Consider the following 21,093-nt stretch of genomic DNA (forward strand, 5'->3'; position numbering starts at 1 on the left):
GGACTTTCCTGTACAAGTCACCCAAATGTGGGGAAATTCAGCTGTTCTCCCTCTAGAAAAAGAATTCTGCCTTTCAACTTTCTAGTCACTAGTGCTTCGGGTAAGCTGTTTGCCTCTATTGTGTCCTATTAATACAACTGCTAGGCAGATGTGTACATGTGGCTGTTTGGGGACTCTGTATCTCTATGCAGACTTTTAGGAGTAGAATGGGGCATCTTCTTCCCAAGTCATGTTTGAAAAATCTTGTAAACAGGTGATCAAAATGGGAGCTGTATTTCTTATATGAAGCTAAATCGTAGGAACGATAGCAATAGTAAGACTATTAATATATAATTGCTTACTAGATAGTTATTGCTGTTTTGGAACTAAAGTTTCCAAAGTTTTGTTTTGGAACTAAGGAATGATATTAGAATTGCAATTCTAAGATCCAATGTGTTAGAGCTAATATACAAATAGTTTCTGGGTAACTATTTTCTTTTTACTCCTCCTATATTTTCTTTTTTGTTTTTGTACTATATTTGAAAAAATTAATATAAATATCATAAGTATAAAAAAGCAGAGTTGGATTCAAACCTTGATCTGCCAGAACCTAGTCTGACTCTTTGACCACTACATCACCCAGCCTTCTATAGGCTAATAGCATCCTCTTCAACAGAAAACTGGCCTCTACCACAAACACCCCAAGAGGCCACCGGCAACCTCACTCTACCACACTGGGAGGAAGCCATAAAGTCACTACAAGAGGACCCAAGAAAGGGGTGTCAAGCACTCAACAGCACTGAGCAAATGCTGAGTAAGGTTTAGGAGCACTTTCATCCCTTGAAATCTAGTCCATGTATCCACCTGAATGATGCATTCAAGACAGCAGCCACTCTCTTTAGTGCCACGGACCACAAATGTGGGAGGGGTCTTTTGTTACCAGGCAACAACTGCTGCTGCGGCTGCCGGTCATTTCCCAAACAGCTCAAGGGGCCAGTTTCCGGGCAGGAAGAGGCTGCGATTTCAATTATTGGCCTAAAGAGGACAACGTCAAGATTTCATGACTGACTGGGGCTTCTGGCTGAATTAATGGTTTCCATCCCATTCAGTAAAAACTGCAAAGACATTTCAATGTTCCTCTGGAATACCAGAGTGGAAAGTAGCAATGACCTTCAAACTGTGGCTTCTAATCAACATTTGATGCTTTATTGGGACTTGAGAAGTGCAATAGTTAAATATACTGATGTTTTACTATTTCTTCCCCGAAGAACATGCACAGAAATGTATGCGTACTACTATACGGATCATATGCCAAAAAAGAAATAAAATCCATTGTGAGACTAATAGTTTCCTGCAGTGTTTGGTCACCCCAGCCTGAACCGGAACTAGTGGGGCTTCAAGGTCATCAGATCCAAAACAATTTCCAGAGCTTTTCACAATGTCCCCCCCCCCCAAACAACCAGCCAGTTTTTTCAGAGCGGTGTGGGTGCAAATCTAATTTGTGTAGCATCAAACATAAAATAAAAAACCCTCCCCAAACAGGTCCAGTTCACCCTTTGGAATTCATTCTGTACAATTTACTGAGTAGTTACAGTTCCTATTTTACAAAGTAATTACACTAGATACACAAATATACATTAAGCACACAAACCTTCATATTCACCATCCTACGTGTATGTCACAACCAATGTGTCACCTGCCTGCTCTCCTCCTAGAAGCACAACTTTGGGACACATTCCTTGGATACAGAAAAAAATTAAGTGCACATTTGCATTTTAAGGTTGCAGGCATCTTTCCTCCTCCCAACCCTTCTCTGAGGTCCCGCTCAGTAGCCACCACTCACGTGGCTCCCAGGTGGAATGCTGGGGAGGGGTCTTCATTCCCAACACCCCCAGCCCACTTCTTCATATTTCCATGCTTCACAGCACTGCCGCTTGCATTCTCTGCGGCACCAGAAGACAGAAAGGAGTTCTCAAGAGAAAGGCAGCTTCTGGGACACAGACCCGGCCATAGCTGCTGCTACCTTTGTGCCGATTCCCTGGGCTGTTCTGCGCCCCACCCCCACTGACAGGCATCGCTCAAAGATCTGCAGCTCCCCCTCCCCTCCAAGTGAACACCTTAAATACCAGGGAAGGAAACAAAACACAATCTGTGGCCTCGAGGCGCCAGGCACAGGGCGATCTTCACAACTGGGAGGGCGGGGAGAGAGCATGCAGTAATGCGGCGGTGGAAAGCCTTTGCTCAGGCGCATTGCTGGCAGTCCCACCTCGGCAGAGTCCGGCGCATCTTTCCCAGTGGGCTTTCAAGCTACGCCGAAGGCCCTGAGCCCGGGAGAGGCGGCTGGTGGGAGAGCGGCTGCCCCGTCCCTTGGGGCTGGGAGGGTGCAGGCGAAGAGGAGGTCTGCAGCTGCGCCTGGAACTGGGCCAGCTGCTCGGGGCTGGCCAAGGTCTTCAGAAGGCTGTTCTCCTGCTCCAGCTGGCTGTTCTTCTCTATGAGCTCCTTGATCTGCTCCTTGAGGACCTCCACCTCTTCTCTCACGGCGTACATCAAGTGGCTCTTGACCAGGTCCTGGGGAAGGGGAAAAACATCAGAGAAGAGGAGCACAAGGAGTTCAAGGGGCAAGCAAGCCCTGCACAGCCAACCCCCCTCCCCCACAGTACTCACGGGGTCCCCCCCAGCACTCAGGACGCAGACTCACTCATCCCCTGTCAATGTGGGTGGTTGTTTAAAAAAAGAGCCAGACCACCTGTGCTTCACTCAACCCTGCGAGGTCTGTCCCTGCCTTCGATGGCCTTCCTCAAAGGGAAGGAACCAATTGTACAAACGGCCCCAGGATTTCCGGCCAGAATCCCCCACTACCAACCAAACCCTGGAGGAGTTGCCTTCTGCCATTGGGGGGGGGGGGGTGTTTGCTGGTGGTCTTGTGCATTTCAGTTGCACCCCAAGCCCACCGCTCTTGCCCACAAGCAAACGATGGTGGGGTGGGACAGGGCCTTCTCCTAGCTGACCCCCCTTCCCCCCATCTGCCGTTTTCAGCACCAAGTAGTGCCCTTTCCGGACCATGGCTTGGAGGGGCCCCCATTTCTGTCAACCCCCCCCTTTCTTTTTTGCTGGGCTGGGGCGGATGTCAACCCTGGCTGAGCACGGAAGGGGGGGGGTGCCTGGGGGCGCCTGGGTGGTGGCGCAGGCGGGGACCCCCCCCCCCTTTTAACAGGAAAAGCCTCACGGGGATGTCTATTTGCCTCTGCACTGCACCTCCTCCCTTCCCAGCTGCGCAAGGCGAGGGCGGAGGGGGGGGCGCTTCAGAGGGCCTGCTAACCCGCCCCCCCCCCGTAGCCGTCCCCCTGCCGCATTACCCCCTCCGTCCCTGGTGACGTCAGCGCGACCGCCCCCTCCCCCGCGCCAATCCGCGGCTCGCTATTTATAGCCGGGAGTCGGAGGACGGAGTTTGCCTGGCAACAGCGTGGGATGGAGGGGGGGGGGAGATGAGATGGAGGACCCCCCCAAACCCTACCCTCCCCACCCCCCGGGCAGTGCCTACCATGGCTTGCTCGATCTTGTTGTCGATGGCGACGACGGTGGCGCCCGAGGAGCTGCAAGAGAAACAGAGAGGGGAGGGGGCTGGTCAGCGCCGCCGCCAGCCCGGCCAGGAGGGCCCGCCGCCGCCGTCCTCCTCCTTTACCTGCTGCTGCTGCCGCGGCGGCGGAAGGGGCTCGGGGCGGAGCTCTCGGGGGGGCCTAGCAGCGCCGACAGGAAGGAGACGGGCAAGTGGCGCAGCCGCCAGACGCCCGCCTCCATCGCCCACCCCCTCCCACCCAGGCCGCAGCCCCAGCCCCGGGAGAGGCTGCCGGCCGGGCGGGCGATCGCCGCTCTCCCACCGCCCTACGCCGCCGCCAACGAATGCGGCAGCAGCGCCGCCCATTGGCTGCCGCGGAGCCCGGCCCCGCCCCCTCTGCGGCAGCTCCCCCGCCCCGCAGCCAGCCCTCCAAGACGCACCCAGCCCCACCCAGGAACACCAGCCTGCAGCAGCCCCCCACCCCCACCGGAAAAGGGAGGCCCACCTGCAGCAGAGATGCTGGGATTTCACCCCCAGCCTTTCCTCCGCCTTTCGGGGGGGGGGCTCCAAACGTTCTTCCTCTCCCCCCAGCAGACCTGGGCTAAGAGGGTCCTTCATTCGTACCTCCCCTTTCTCCCCAATGGAGATCCAAAACAGCTAACAAGTCTCCTCTAATCCATTTTATCCTCACAACAATCCTGCCAGGTCTGGCCCCAAGGCTACCCAGTGGCAGGAATGGGCATTTGAGCCTCACCAGCACTCTAATCGCTGCACCATGCTATAGGTCTCAGTGGACTTGGAAAGGGGACCCTCAGCTTAGGATGGAGTGGTTCGCTACAGAGGATGCAGTCAGTTTCAACACCACTTACAAGAGGGGGAAAAAAGCCCACTCCAAATGAAGCAGCCACCCCTGCGTGGCAGCACAGGGGATGCCAAGATTTGTACTGCATGGCTTAAGGCGCTTAGGACTTAGTAACCTCAAAAAAGGCCCAGAAACATCCCCCTGCCCCCCACACAGCTCTGCTCCCAGCACAGGAGTCTCCCTTTGTGTATGTGGGACTGACACCCTGCCACCCACCCCAAACCCCTCCCTGATCGACACCCACAGGGCAGCAAAGGCCAGCCAGCGGAACAAACATTTGACTTGCAGTGTTTATAGTATTGTTAATAGTACTGCTAATTCCAGGAGGACCTGCACATTAAAAAAGAAAAAAATTCTTTTTTAATCTTCCAGAGAGTGTAAGCACAGAAAAAGATCACAGCAAACCACTCCTGCCTCAGAAACATCCGCGCTTCCAGTCACGAGGGGCAACTCACTCGTCCCACGTACCCTCTGGCTGCCCCGCACTGAGTCACCGGAATAATGCCCACGTTTTCACAGCTGGCACGACAGAGACCGGCACCATCTATGAAAGAGCAAAAACCCTGTCTGCCGTTGGGTCAGCCGTCTGGGCTCATCGCGGCCCCAGCCTTTGAATCCAGCCATCCAAGCACTGAGAGTAGCCAGCTGGTGGCATATCTCAGAACCATCAGTTTACATGACACCCAGAATTGTGCATTAAGAGAGATTACGATGAAGGTGGCAGCTAACAGGAAGTATTCCCTGGTGCTGGCTAAACAGCCCCAAATAATTGGAAGCTTGTTCCTTTTAAACAGCAGCCATTGTCTTCCCACCTGTCATTCCTTAGAAAGCAGGGCTGCAGCCTGGGTGGATTGGCCTCAGACCCCCGGACCCCGGCACTTCGCCTCTGCCTCCGTTTCGCTTCCACAGAATGAAAATCTACCTCTGTGGGTGGTGGGAAGGAAAAGGGGCAGCGCGCACATGGCAGTCAGGTGCGGCACAGCGGAAGAAGCCAGCCACTCCTAGACACATAACTGAGCATTTCTGAAAAGCAGGAAAGGAAAGGTGTCCCCAGAGGCAACCTGGCACGGGGAGATCATTCATGTCGCGCAATCTGGCAATGCCCCCAAACCACAATTGTTTAAATATAATGGTCCTTGAAACCTGGCTTGTCAAAACTGTACTCAAATGCTTTGTCACTCAATCCCCACATCAGAATGTGCCACCTCGCTGCAAAGCCTACCTCGAAGGCATATATGAGGATGAAGGGCCAGGATGCTTGAGGTGGCCCGTTGCCAGGGGTGAGGCCCGCCAGGCACATCTCACCCGAGCTATTGGTGTGGGAGAAGCCCTGTGCTCTCAGCCCTCTGGCGCTCACCTGCAGGGTGGCTGAGGAGATCACCGAGAACAACATTATGTGGGAAAGTCCCTGGATAATTCAAACACGCCACTGAAGGTAGCCATCAAATGACCAATCATAATGCACCAGACAACAAAGACTTGCTCAGTGCATTTTTTCAAGGGGGCAAAGTGAAAACCGCAATGTTTTGTGCACTGTGATGCACGAATCATGGATTATGAAGGAGGCGTGCCATCAACATCCAGCCATGCAACTCTCCACCCCGCAAAAAGCATCGCGAGATGCCCCCAACCCAACAATCTTGAGGTTGAGAGAGGCGATCCTTCTTCATGGGTCAAGTGGGGGAAGATGTTCGCTCCCACCGAGGAGACGCGCCTGACGAGCCCCTTTGTTTTTCTCTTCATGCCCTGCACTCCATTCACGCATGACCCAACCCACACCAGGCACACTCGGCGAAAAGGGGACGGGCAGCTCAGGCACACCCTTCTGACATCACCACATGGGCTTTTGCAAGGATGGCGTCATTCACGCGCTGGTTCCTGGTGGGAGAACCATTAACCTTGCTCATTTCATGAGGCGAACGCTGTTTTGGGAGCCAGGGTCCCATCTCAAGCTTTTCCCCTGTTGTGGCAGACGGCAGATGCCCATCTGGTCACCAGACCCAACACTGTGCGGACTCTGCCTGGGTCCGACGACTGTGAGAACTCAGACTCATGAAAGGGAAGGGTTCATTTAGACCCCTAACCGCTTCTATCTAGAAAACGTAGCTAGGGAGAAACCTGGCACTGTCCAGAGCGAAGGTTCATTTATTCAGCTGAGCCCCCACCCCACCTGTGCTTCACGTACTTACTGTTTCCTTATTTTATTCATATCCCAATTTTCTCCCAAATGGGAATCCAAAGCAACCTTCACGATTCTTCTCTCCTCCAGTTTGTCCTCACTTCAACCAATTGCTCATCATAATGGATATAAATGACTAGTGGATATAAATGACCAGTGGAAAGGCTGGACACTGGGATTTAAAACCTTTTTTTTTTACAGTGAGAGCAGTTCAGCCGCAGAATGGGCGGCCTGGGGAGATGTGTGCTCCTCCCTCACGGACAGTCTTTCAGTAGTCGCTGGACAAACACTTGTCTGGGATGCTCCAGGCCAAGGGTGTCCAACTCTGGCGCTTCAGATGTCCATGGGCTACAATACAAAGCAGGGGCTGATGTGAATTGTAGTCCATGAACACCTGAAGCACCAGAGTTGGACACCCCTGATCTCGGCTGATCCTGCATCGAGCAGGCGGTTGGAGTGGACGCTCTGTGAGGTCCCTTCCAATCCCACGATTCTGCAAGGCAGGCCAGGCTGAGAGAGAGTTGCTGGCTGCAGATCGCCCGGCCATCTTCCAGGTCTCCCAGATCTTCATAAGCTTTGTGATGTGACATCACCACACGGGTCAGTAACGGCGCGGGCCTTCCCCGATCCCACACAATTAACCTCTACACCCTGCTGGCTCCCTGCTGGCCTCTATTCTACTTTTGAAAGGCTACAGATTTGCCACTACAGTCAGAAGAGTGGCCCTTGCAAAGGAGCGCATGCCTTCATAAGGCTGACTGGTTACATGACACTGGCAAGAAAAAAAATAGTTTCAGGGTGTCCGTGGGCTTGAATGTGGCTCAACTCTCCCCATCAAACAGCTCCCAACAGAATCTGCCCCCAGGGTTTTTCCTTTGGCCTTAGGCCAGGGTGAATTCATCTCCAGCCGGCAGACTTTCCAGGGGCGTGAAAACAGGGGGCTGCAAAGCTAATTAATATATCACTACTAAAGAAATGTATGTCAAGGCTGACTCCGCCACTTGCTGTTGAGCCCTGCAGTGAAGGAGTTTTTATCTTTCCAGGTCTTGGGAAGGCAGACAATTCCCCCCCCCCCTTTTGTCTGGGGTCAGCTCATCCCCCCTCTTTTCTATCACCCATGTACGTGCCATGGTAGCAAAGAACAAGGAAATACAGGTAGAGGGGCAGAGAAACATGAGCTGTACTGCCTCTCTGTAACAGAATAAAGGAATGAAGGAGAGAAATAAGGTAATAAAGACACTCCCCCCCCCCCCCCGCACACACCCCACTTTCTCAAAGTGACCTCTGGTTGTACACTGGATGCTGCTGGTGGTTTGAGCCCTTTGAGCAGCTCTAAATGCTGCTAATGAACCTGGAATTCATTTGGGAGGGGGCTGGACAGATCTGCTGACACGCTTATGTAACAGCTGTGAGAAAATGTCAGGCCTAAGAAAATACATCGTTTTTGCAGTTTCCCTTGAATACACAAACTGTCACTGTTTCATCCTGGTGCTCCTCTAGAGGCACCCCCACAACCAAGGAATACCAAACGTCTCTCTCCCCCCACCCACCCCCAGGTATAACACTCTTTCCAGCTGACCCTGGACCTGCTAGAACAGTGATGGCGAACCTATGGCATGGGTGCCAGAGGTGGCACTCGGAGCCCTCTCTGTGGGCACGCGCACACAGAATTTGTCATGTGGGGGGAAAACGTCCCCCCCTCAGCCGCTGGATTTGATGTGCATGCACCTCAGTGAGCAGGGAGGACTTGGCTGGCGGGCCTGGTGCCTATGCTCCAGGTGGCTGCTGCCTGGGGGGTGGGGGGGGAAGAGGTGACAGAGATGCTAGAGAGGCGCAGAGCAGCGCATGTGGGACTTGCTGGAGGCTACAGCAGGCTGGCCCCTGCTCGAGGGGGATATTCAGGTTAAATTGCTGCGTTGGCACTTTGCAATAAATAAGTGGGTTTTGGGTTGCAATTTGGGCACTCGGTCTCAAAAAGGTTCGCCATCACTGTGCTACAAACACGACGGGGCCGCCCCCATCCACAGTTCGCCACTTTTGCCCACCTTCTGTCCACTCAGAGGAGTTCTGTGCCCTTTTGAACCAACCAACTTTCCCCATCTTATCACGCACTTCTGCTACGTTGAACAGAACGTCAGATTCAGAATAAATGGCTATAAAGCTCCAGCTAAACTCCATGCCCATACCTGCAGCTAAACTCCATGCCCATACCTAGGAGGGCAACATTCATTCATTCTTGGCTGGGGGTGGGTGGGATCATAGTTAATGATAGTGGAGCTCAAACTGGGTTGGAACCCAAGATGAGCTGGCCAGTGAGCCTACGAGTCTGGATCTGCCTCTGACAAGCGGCAAAATGGCCACAAGCTTCCTCCGATTCTAAGGGTTTTGAAATGTGATTTTATTACCCACGTTTCAAATGGGCAGCTGCCTCTGTGGCCCTTGTGAGAGGAGAAAGGTGGGCTGCAAATCCTGTCAACACACACATGAACATGAGGCAAGGCTTCCACATCAAGAGAGAGGGCAGCCACGTTCAATGCTCCCTATTCAGAGCCTGCGTTCTGTGCTGGGGAGGCAGAAAGTCACCTGGGGTTACTCTGAAAGGGGCTCCTGAAAAGCCCCCCAAGTTCCCCAGGGGGTCCCACTTCAAACTGTTTGAGAGCCGCTGGCCGATGGGCCAGACCTTGCTGCAGGAAACAGACAGGAAATTCTGAGGAAGAGCAGCAACTATGTGGGATGTACCCACTGTAGGGGGGGGGCACAGAAGAGAGCTGGGGGGTGGGGGTGGGGGGGTTGAAGGCCTGCTGGACAATATGCTTTGCCAGTCAAAAGTACCACCATGACAGCCCTCTCAGCAGTCCCACCCTCCTTCCTCCAGCCAAGAGCTCCTTTTTCCTTCACGGCTTCTGCACTCTTCCCGTTCCCCCCCTCCAGGCCCATCACAGCCACCGGCCCCTCCTCCAAGCCCTTCCAGAGGGCTGCCGCTTCATTGCCCAACCTGTGATCCTTCCCTTCCCACAATTCTAAGTCCTCCCAGCATTTGGCACCCTGATGGCCGCCACAAGTTTCCGGCACTCATCAAGGTAAAAGAGCACTCATGGTGTTTGCCAAAAATAATTTCAGGCACACCCCACTTCCCACACACAAAAAGGCCTACATAGGAAAGCACAGAAGATCCAGCTGCGTCATCTGCCAATTGCCTGCCGGATCCAACTGAATCAGCAATTGTCTCCAATCAAAGCCCCAACTAGGAAGCCAACCCAGCCTTCCTATAGCAAAGTCCTGAGCTGCGAGTAGGGGCCAGATTCCACATCACACCACTCTGCCCTGACCGACACACACACACCAGAACCCCCACAGGCACCTGCAGACGAGGGCAATCCCAGCTCCTCAGTCCCCTGGATTCTCTCGTCTGGGAGACAGTTCACGAAGCCCTCTCCCCACTGCAGCAGAAGACCCGGAAGGGGGAGCAAAGACCCATCTCCTTGGGGGATCAGTGCCGCAGCCATCAAGGTTAGCAACAATCCCAGCTCCTCTCCCTGCTGAGCTCAAAGATGCTCCTGCTCGCTGGTGGCCAGCCCCCAAAGCCCCCGCTGAAAAACTCACTGCAGATCCGTGCTCACAGCTTCCCACCAGCACTGCTGGTCCTGTCCCACTGGCATGTCCAGGAAGGAGGCAGAACGAACGCTCAGGAGCAAGTTCAACAACTCCACTTCAGCAACAGAGGAGGCGACAAAGGGGGGGAAACGCACTTAAGACAGTAAGCTGTGCTCTGACCCGGATGGCCCAGGCCGGCCTAATCGCATCAGATCTCAGGAGCTAAGCAGTGTCAGCCCTGCTTAGAATCTGGATGCCAGACCACCGAGGGAGGTCAGGGCTGATGTGCAGAGGCGAGAAATGGCCGGCCACCCTCTCTGCGTGTGCCTCTTGCCTTGGAAACCCCAGGAGGGGTCGGCTGGGGCTCGATGGCACATCCCACCGCAAGCCATGCTTAAGGGTTAGAATGCATAAAGTTCTCCTGAGGGAGGAAGCCGGCAGCTCCATGGCACAGGTGGGGTTCAGAACCAGGGCCAGAGATCATCACAGCCCATCTATGAGGGTCCTGATCAAAGCTGCAATTTAGACCAGGATTCTCTCTGATCTATCCCTATTTCCCAGTTGTCTTGTAAATGATTTCCCAGATGAATGATAAACTCTACAGCTTAACAAAGTGCATCACTGTTTGGTTAAGTCAGATCAGGCATTATTCTGTTGAAATGCTTAAAAGCACAAATTCAGTCCCAACCAGTTTGGCAAAAGTGGCCACTTTTCACAAGATGCCACAGAGCTCATCTGCAACAGACAACATGACGCGGGGACTTTTAAGGACAGCCGAAAACTGAACAGACGTTGTTGTACATTTACCTTTTAAGATGCTGCTCCAGCTCCAGAAACACTTTCATGGCTCTTTGTGGATAGGAGGCCTCACCCCTGGAGAACTGTTGGCTACATGGAGGTTCCTTTGGTATTTATCAATTAATTCCTGCCCAACCCAGCACAAAAAGGACCATGGAAAGAGTTTTCAGAATGTACACATTTTGACATTAGCAGTACAAAAATATCCCCTCTGAACACGTCTGCTGTATCAGAAGCCTCGTTCTATAAAAATAAGAATAATAAAACAATGCAGACAGCAGCGGAGCGGATGCTTCTGTCAGAAGTTGGCCATGCATAATACCGGAGGGTTATAGGCAACAGAAGCAAGAACAGGCAATGACGTCACAGAGGCTGAGATCACATGATGTCCTGTTACATAAAGCATCCAGAGAGATTAAAATCTTCCTGATCAGGATTTCACCTCCCAGGAGCTACACACAGAACCTCTCGGAAGTCCAGATTCTCACCTCCAATTGTGATGAGTCATTTTGGTCTCTCCCAACACACACACACACATGTGCAAACCATTCCATAAAAAGGGGGGAGGGTTGGTGCTTCCCTTTGATCAGACTTGTGCCAAATGCACAGCTCTCCAGTTGTCCAAGGTTACCTCTTAATAGCCACTGGGAGCTAGAGAAATGCCAGGTGCTGGACTCCCGGGGAGGGACTGGGCCAGGCAAAGGTGCAGCTCGTAAAGCCAGCCAGCATCCTCAGATTGGATGCCAGGTAATATTAACTCACAGACCAGGACGAGGCAGGGTTCACCTTGACGCTGTTTCAGAAACGTCACGAGCAGATGAAGCAAATGATGTTGATCTGCCCAGACTCCTAGTCAGTTGTCAAGATTTGTCTGTCATTTCCTAATCAGTTAACGATCCCGTTAAAATGGGTTAAGCTGGAGCTCTTCCATGCCCTCTGTCCACTCCTCTGCCCCACAGAAACAAGGGGGCAATGAACAATGGGCAGCAGGCAGCGAGCTTCTCAGAGATTCAGAGCAGCCAATAAAGTACAGCACAAAACCATGCAAGGCAATAACCTCATTCCACTTTTTTTGGTACTACTAATGATTACAGGGCGCGGGGAGCCATGGGGACTGCTTCCACAGAAGCCCACTGTGGGCCATGGCCTGCACAGCGAAGTCTACATCGTGTCTCAGCAGCACTGGAGATTGGTAACAAACTGCATCATCAGCAACTCTCTCGGCATTTATATGACAGGTTAAAGCACTCCCGGTCATGACAAGGATCTGGTCCTGATCCACAGATTTAGGTATTCATAGAGGTATTCCTCTTTCTCATAGAGCAGTGGTGGCGAACCTTTGGCACTCCAGATGTTATGGACTACAATTCCCATCAGCCCTTGCCAGCATGCAGGGGCTGATGGGAATTGTAGTCCATAACATCTGGAGTGCCAAAGGTTCGCCACCACGGTCATAGAGGTATTCCTCATAGAGGTATTCCTTCACTATGAAGAGGTATACATCTTCACTATTAGAAGAGGAAATAGGATGCTTCCACATTAGAAAATAGTTCCAAATGAATACGAGAATTATCATTAAACCCTGCCTTTGTCAAAACCGTTATTCTGTGCATGTTTACACTTGGTTCAGCAGCAGGGGGAACAGGAGTCTGCCAGGGGGAGGAATTTTCAGGCCACTTAGCTGGTGGAGGGAGCAGGAGGACTAGAGGGAGTGCACAAGCAGCCAAATTTGCCCCCAGCCACCGCCCTGCCACAGCAGAGCTGGACACACCCACACCCAGCCTCCTAAAAGGGAAGGAAGGACAGCAAAAGGCAAACGGGGGGAGGGGGCGGTGGCAGAACGATGCAGGCACTAGGACCCAAGCATTCCACAACAAAGATGATCCAGCATGTCGCTGATGAATATAGGACTGTACTTTAAACTTTCAGTGGGAAAGTTTTCTTTGCTTTCTTTCCTCCCATAGATTACGATCTCTATTGCAACACTGGCCAATTTTATACACCATCTGGATAATGTAACATTAACAATGGGTGCGTCGCATTTCTGTATGTACGGGTCCCCCCTAACCTTGTACCAGATTTATTCACTTTTTAAATTGCTGTTACTGTGTTATTTCAAACGGCACCTTCAGTTTTTGGGGAGAAAAGCAGACTGTAAGTAAATAATAAATACATTTGTCATAGTTTAAACAGAGAAACTGTTAGATCAAGTTCTGTGGTCACAGCAAGGAGAACATGTGGTGTTCGTAACACAAACCCATCTGGCTCCCACAACCAAAGGCAGTGAGCCAAGGCCTGCCCCACCTGAGGGGCAAACAGCATGCGGAAGACGTGCCCAGGTGGCCAACGATCATCCAAAGCTATGTTGATGGAACTGGAGCCACTTTCAGGCGGGGGTGTCGGGGTGCAATTCTGGTTACGATAATGCAAGAGATCATCCAGATCAGGGGTAGGGAACCTGAGGCTCTCCAGATGTTCAGGAACTACAATTCCCATCAGCCCCTACCAGCATGGCCAATTGGCCATCCTGACAGAGGCATTGGGGTAGTTCTGAACATCTGAGAGCGCCAGGTTCACCAATCCTAACTTCTTCTCTTCTATTGCTGCCTTTTGTGGTTTTAGCGGGTGGCTTGTATCATTCTACGTCTTAGTCCGTGGAGTGCAGATCAACAGCTTCAACTGGTAATAAATGCCTCCCCCCTTACGGATGAATACTTTTACTGCTCTGAAAATGTCTGAAGAGCCCCCTTCCCTCTTCTTTTCCTGGCACCTTCCTAAGTGGAGCGCCAACAGAGTTCTTTCTTTTTTGGTGCCAAAATGCCCTGATTGCTGCAAAGACTGACAGGGGCCACAGAGATGAGTTGCCACCACAGGCGTATCTAGACAAACTGGAGCCTGGGGACAAAACCCAAGTTTGGAGGCCCCCCCCCCCGGTATGGGTGGCCACCCTCCCCCACCACAATCAAACAATGATTTTTTGCACCAGTTCACAAAACACCTCCCACCCCCAGCAAAACATACATGGCTCTCTCCACACCAACTCTCTTTCCTAATTTTGTCCTCACACCAACCCAATGAGGTAGGTTGTTTGCCTGAGAAACAGCTCCAAGCCAGTGCAAATGGGTATGTAACTCTCTCACAAATCACCCCAGCAAAACATTTACCAAACAAATGTCAGCATCATCTCTCACAAATATCACTCACTCACTCACTCACTCACTCACTCACTCACTCACTCACTCACTCACTCACTCACTCACTCACTCACTCACTCACTCACTCACTCACACACCTCCCACTTCCAACAAAACACACATGGCTCTCTCCCAGAGACGTGGCTAGGGAAAAAGGAGCCCGGGACAAAATCTGAGTTTTCTATCCCCCACCCCCCCCCGTATGGGTGACCACCGCCCCCCAACAAGATAATGATTTTTTTTGCAGCAGGTCATCTCAAAGTCACCATCACATTATAGAACATGCCCCAACTCACATATCTGTACACCCAGGGCTCCCTAGTTTAAAAAAACATTGAAAGTGATGCCGGGGAGGGAGGGGATCCACCCCAAAACAGCATCATTTTCAATGTTGTTTAAACTAGGGAGCCCAGATTCTTCTTTTAAATCCCTTATAAAGGGAGAATCCACCCCAAAACAGCATCACTTCCAATGTTATTTAGAGAGCCCAGATTCTCCTTTTAAATCCACCTTTTAAGGGAGAATCTGGGCTCTCTAGTTTAAACAACATTGAAAATGATGCTATTTCGGGGGGGGGGGGGACAACCCCAAACAGCATCACTTTCAATATTGTTTAGACAAAGGAGTCCAGATTCTCCCTTTAAAATCACTCAGAAGGGGTGACCAAATGGGGCACCCCATATCCCTAGGCAAATATGCCTCTGGTGCGCACCAGGGGCACCTAAGGAAGTCAGACACAGGCAAGGTTCCGCTCCAGTGGAATAGCAGGAGCCAGATTTCACACGTGGTGGAACTCCAAGAGCCTGCTGCTTCTCTTGGCCTGAGTGGAAATCAGGCTTCGCAAACACAATCTAATTCTAGCTGCAATCTCCTCCCCACCCGTATGCCATCCCAGTGAGAAAGCAGAACAAGACCGAGCTCTTCCCACCCTCCTGGATGTGGCCTGAGGTGAGAGTCAGAAGGCTGTTGGCCCACAGCCTCGATGGACCACCTCTTGGTGGACGATGATCCAGGCTGGATCTTTTGTGAACCATCTCCCTGTTTATTTAAACAGCAGGCAATTTCAACTGTATGCGAGACATTTTGGGTCCCCAGTGGAGAGAAAAATGGGGCAAAAAATGCCCCAAACAAACATACAGCTACAGGCTGATGGATGGAAAGCAGCATAATTGCAATTGGGGGGGGGGGGAGAGGTTTGATGGAGGTTATTCACTGGGGAGCAAAAAACGCTTAGCGCCCTGCATTCTTTTACCCGGCCAGGCAGCCAAGGCACCTGTACGAGCAAGGGGAATGGGGGGCAGCCACACACACCATTTTACCCCATTTGCTGAGACTAACTACCCCAAGCAACCAGAGAGGCACCCAAAATTTAAACGGGGTTCCTTGAGACAAGTTCTTTCACTTGTCCCAAGGAAGAGGCCAGGTTACGGAATACAACATTTAAAAACAAGCCCAGTCAACAAGGGATTAACAGAACAGGAGCTAACTGGGCGGGAAACTCCTGGCACATTTCCCCCTTATATCTCCCTAAGGAAAAGGGCTACGGGCATATTGTTTTTTGGAGAGGGGGCTTGGTGCATTGGCTCTCTTAGGTCCCCTGGTAGCCACGGGCCTCGCCTAGAGCAATGGAAGGTAAACGTCTAAAGCAGGGAAGTTTAGTGTCCCCTCCCCTGCACACTGGGGAAGTGTCTTTGGATCCAACCTGAACTTCACAGGGTAATTAAACCTGATCCATTCGGAAACACGTGGGGAATTTCAAAAACTTGGTGTTCTGGTCCTTCACTTGCTCAGGATGCTGCAATTGGACCAAGGTGGATGGCATCCGGGGCTGAAAAATCCGACCTCCCATTGCAGCCACACACACCCCCCCCCAACCTTCATAAACAATTGAGGCTGGGTGGTCATGTCGGGTGAGGACCTTCAGTAGCTTTGCAAAATGGTGCAAAAAACAAGAGGCAAAGTTAACATTTGCTGATCCTGTGAAAGAGCAGGAGGGGACTTTCAGTTTGGTGGAGGTTCGGTGTTGAAACTCACTCCAAATTTCAGCCCTTTGTATGCTACTCAGACACACACACACACCCGGCTTACAGAGGTTTCCTCCCCTTCCTGCTACAGTCTGATGGCAACTGGAACAGCAATCTACTCTGTCCTAAAATATACATGTCACATTTCTGCACACCTTCCTGGGGCACTGGGGACACAGCTATACAAAATATTCTATCACGGTGACAACGAGCCTAGGCATACTTAAGCACCACCTTGCTTGGAAAATCCTTGACCCCTCCTGACCACCCCCACCCCAGCCCATGGTCTACACCAGGGCTGTCCAACTCTGGCACCCCAGATATTCATGGACTGCTGGCAGGGACAGATGGGAATCGTAGTCCATGACCATCTGGGGCACCAGAGTTGGACACCCCTGATCTACACTGATAGGACCGAGGCGTTTCTCGCCTTCAAAACACTGACTGAGATCTGGGGTTTGGGCAATAACATGGAGTGAAGCCTCTTTTTTATGGAGAATGTTGATTCTGTCTCAGGAAACTGGCTTGCTTTCTACTAGGGCCCATTTCCATGCTGCCTTTGTTAATTACTGGGGAAAGTTTGAAGAATTCCTCCTCCAATCATCTTTTTAAGCAGTGCTTTATCCAGCTCCAGAATGAAACCTGTTGGGTTGCCAGTTATCACAGGGTCTTCTGCTGTTATCCAATACCTGACACCCAGGGCTTCCCTCCAGACAGATTTAAAATTCTGGGTAGAGACATAATATAGATGCTGTCCCAACAGATTTCCCCCATAGTTTAAACTACTAAAACGGAATCACATCATATCCGTCCAACATCACCTTCCACAAACATAGAGAAGCCTTCACAGCTCTCAGATGTCAAACAGTGACAATGGCCAAGTAAGTGGGCAGTTATCAGAAGGGACCAGCTGCCCAATAAGTGTGTATCTGTGGAGCCTGGGAATGGAAAGATCTTACCCACCACTACGCCCCATCCTGCAACCATTCCTCGGTTCCCAGGAACAAGTTCCTTGCAGCCATTCTGGCCAGGTGAGCCCTGCATCCAGTGGCAGATAAAATTATTTACCTTTTATCCGATAAGTGTCATTATGCCACAACTTGTACGGCTGCATATTGCCAGCCAAGATCCACATGAACTCTCAGCTGCATAATTAACTTGCTGTGATCTGTACGATGCCCTGGTTTGGACAATTGTAATAATGTTTTTAATTCTGCTGAATTATCTTTTATGATATTTATTACTGCCTCAGCAGTGTTTTGTTGTTGTTATCATATTGCTATGGCTGTTGGCTTTATACAATAAATATTACCTACTCACCATCATTAGAGCATCCAGAGTTTTCAACTGTTAAACACTGTAACTTAATATGTTATACTTATGGTGACTGTTGTATGAGAGTTATCAATCCAAAAATAACACTTAATACACAGAGACTTTCACAGCCAGATCCAACTGGTTGTGGTGGGTTTTCTGTGCTGTGTGGCTGTGGTCTGGTAGATCTTGTTCCTAACGTTTCGTCTGCATCTGTGGCTGGCATCTTCAGACGTGTATCACAGAGAGAAGTCTGTTACACACTTTGTCTAGTGAGAAGAGTCCATTGGATACTTACCGTGAAGGGCTTTTCTACTGGAGGGAAGGGAAGACATCTTGCTTGAGATATGCTCGTCACCACTTGCAGGGAGGCAGGAACCAATCAGAATTCTTTTTGCCGCCCCTTCCTGTGTGGGTCTCCGCCTCTCTTTCCTCAAGGTATTATCCGTCCTGTACACAGCAGAGTAGGAATGAGACCCACTCAAAACATCACTCACCTCATACATAGAGCGGATCAACTATAACAATTACAACATTGTAGAGCAGAAGCGATAGCTACTGAGCATGGATTGGCTCCCATCCTACCCTTATCCTATTTTACATTAATGTTCCAGAGCATTATCATCGGAGGAAGAAATAGAGACCAGGGAGGGCCAAGATGTCTTCCCTTTCTCCTACAGGTAGAAAAAAGCCCCTTCCGCGGTAGAAACATCCAATGGACGCTCTTCTACTGGGAAGAAGACATCTTGCTTGGGAACCTCGAGCAGGTGTCCCCAATTAGGGTGGTCCTCTTTAATCTCTGATGATGTCGCTTTCCAGGAGCTCTCTTGCCGAAGGCCACTTCTGTGTCCAAGCAATTGAGTTAAGAAACTTATAGTGGCTCTTCACGAAGGAGGAGAGATTGGCGACCAGGTTGCTGCTTTGCATATCTCCTCCACGAGCTAACGGTTTCTTAGAAACTCGTTGGTTTGCACCTCCTGATCGAAAGTGCTTATGAGGGACACTCCCAGTGGGATGGTAATTGAGCCATTGGCCTGCGAGGCCTCTATTATTGTTAAGCCCTTTCAAGGTTGAGGCCTGATGGCTGCCTTGGACATAGGGAGAACCCACCTTGGGGGTTTGAATGTTGATAAATAAAGGTTCTCAGATTTCCCTAATTTTGTTCAAGATCTTATCAAGAAGGCTTTTTAGCTCTTTCTCGACGCATCAAATTATGCCATAAATGTTCTTTTGGATGCCTTGCTCAGGATTTGGCATGAGAGTTACTTGGGTATCGTGGATGTCTTACCTCCCTATATGGACCCAGAAGAGTTCGCTTTGGGAATGAGCAGCTGGAGGTCTGGTCTCCCCAGGGGTAACTCTGTCTTTGTAAGAAAAATGCACAACTTGGAATTAGTAGAGCAGGGCTTGAAAGTTCCGAGACTCTCCCTTGCTGACCGTGATGAGCGATTAGGGCATAAAGTCTTCATTCTTACCCACTTTATGTTCGAAATTGGTTTGGATCGGTTCAAATGAAAGCTGCCTTGTGAGGGCCGTCAGCACTGTGTGTAGTTTCCAGGACGGAAATCTATGTATTGTCGTGGAGGTTGGGATAATCAACTTGAGCTCCCTGGAGTGAAGGGTCATGATGTCTTTTGTGTAGTGATAGGTTATTGCGTTTTATGGATGGGCACACCATTGCTATTGCCGCTAGTTGCCGTTTTAAGGTGGAGCTCCTAAGCCCAAGTTCAAATCCACGTTGGAGGAATTCCAGGATATTCTGAATGAAGAAGGGTAGTTCGAGGTCCCTCATTCGTGACATTTGCTCCATTTCCCTCACGAGCGCTCTTCCAGGATGAATTGGTAGATGTTGGTAATCAGGATGCGTTCACGTGTACTGCTAAGATGGTGTTTGTTACACTTGGTGGAAAATCCTTTCCAGATTGCTGAAGCGTCCCCTCTCACCAAACCAGCTTGGTCAGTTGCAATACATTCTGGGTCTGTAGGAATTTAGTCCAGGACCCTTGTAGCAGAAGGTCGGGTTCTGGACACAGAAGTGCATTGGGGGGCTAGCTTTGTCACATTTCCTGAATTGATGTAGATACCAGGGTCTCCTATGGGCCCAATTTAAGAGCTATCCGGTAGTATAGCGGCTCGTTGCTCTTTCTTGTTTTTATTTTCCCTTAGCACTCTGGGGGGATCGAATTAGGAATGGAGGAAGGCGTGCATTGCATCAGGCCCTGGTGGCGGGAGTGTTGCCAATCTTTACGTCTGTACAGGCCTATAAGCTCTGTTGTTGAAGAACCTGGTGGTGTGAACAGTTCCACTTGGGTGTTGTTGTTAGAAGATGCGAATAGATCCCACCTTTGGGGAGTCCCAGGGTGTCTGTGATCTTCTGGAAGTTCGAGAGGATTGAGTTGCCACTCTCCCTCCTGGAATTTGTTGCCTGCTCAACCAGTCTGCTTTTTTTTGTTTCTTCTTCTTCCCTTGGATTATTGTGCTGTGCTTCCAGGGGCGAATATCGTTCCTTTCATACCACTGGAGGATTTTTTGCCGCTTCCAAGGTGGAGTTGTTTTGACCTTGATCCTCCCTGATTGTTTATATACATTTTTTGCCGTTGACATTGTCTGTTCTGACTATCGCGTGTTTGTCCCTGAGTCTCAATTGGAAGTGTTCCAGCGCTAAGAGTATGGCTCAACCTTGTTTCTATGAAGTTTATGGGCAACCTGCTGGATTCCCTGTGCTGAGCCAGGTCTTCTGTACAAACTGTTCTCTGTCTAGGGTGGCCCCTCCCAACTCCTTGAAGGCAGAGCATCGGGGTGAATTACCATAATAGTCTCTAGGTCAGGTTTGTGAAGATACCTCTTCCACTTTGGTGAGGTTGCTTTGTTTCCAGCCACACCAGAGTAGAGCTGTTCTTGACCGCCGTAGCTGTAGATGCAATTAGCTTTTTGTCTTTCTTCAGGATGATGTCTGTCTGGAATGGTCTCACAGGAATAGTTAGCAGAGGTTCAGCAACAAGTGAAAGCGATGTGCCCATTGGGACAAGCTCTATCACCAATATGAACAGCCCTAGAAGACTTGCCAGTTGCTTAGTAGTGAGGTGTTGGCGTGCTTGCAGTTACCTTTCTGGTGGCCTATGTTTGATTTTTTTTGATATTTTTTCCTGTGGGATGAATAGAAGCGTCTGCCCTGGGTGTCTGCTCGTGGCTCCCTAGAGTGATCTAATCATTGGCGCTGGCGTAAGTGGAGCTTTTTCTCTGTTTACTTAAGGAACCCGTGTTGTTCTAAGACCTGGTTGTACTGTTTCTATGTCCTTTGACTCCTGATTTGGGAATGACCTCTGAGATCAGTTAACAGAGTGCAGTCCTAGGAAATAAGGGGGGTATATGTGTATTACCCTGTTGTCTGAGTATAATAGAATGATTGGGGCTAGTAGGATCTTTTGAGGCGTTACCAGTCGAATTAGGTTGCTAGCCCAAATGGAAGGGTTCTGTACACAGGAGGGTGCCTTCCTCCCACCGCAAGAAACCTGAGGAACCTTTCTGTGGGGCCGGGTGGAATCGCGGCATGCAGGTATGCTTCTTTCCAGGTCTAGTGGCGGTAGGGAAAG

General features: G+C 50.7%; 1 protein-coding gene across 3 annotated transcripts in view; it reads right to left on the reverse strand.

Annotated features, from left to right (window-relative positions):
- Positions 1-1,163: 1,163 nt before the first annotated feature.
- TSC22D1 (TSC22 domain family member 1) overlaps positions 1,164-21,093 on the reverse strand; it is a 61,705-nt gene continuing 41,775 nt past the window's right edge. For 2 of the 3 annotated variants that reach the window (XM_048492895.1, XM_048492894.1), the window contains 2 exons: positions 3,521-3,572; positions 1,164-2,547 (listed from right to left, as the gene is read on the reverse strand). In XM_048492895.1, coding sequence (XP_048348852.1) covers positions 2,287-2,547; positions 3,521-3,572 — 313 coding nt within the window. In that variant the 3' untranslated portion in view covers positions 1,164-2,286. Of the gene's footprint in view, positions 2,548-3,519; positions 3,573-21,093 lie in introns of those variants that run through there. The other variant, XR_007244214.1, reaches the window with a different exon arrangement.

Source organism: Sphaerodactylus townsendi, linkage group LG04 (assembly GCF_021028975.2).
Source record: "Sphaerodactylus townsendi isolate TG3544 linkage group LG04, MPM_Stown_v2.3, whole genome shotgun sequence".
Lineage (NCBI taxonomy): Eukaryota > Metazoa > Chordata > Lepidosauria > Squamata > Sphaerodactylidae > Sphaerodactylus > Sphaerodactylus townsendi.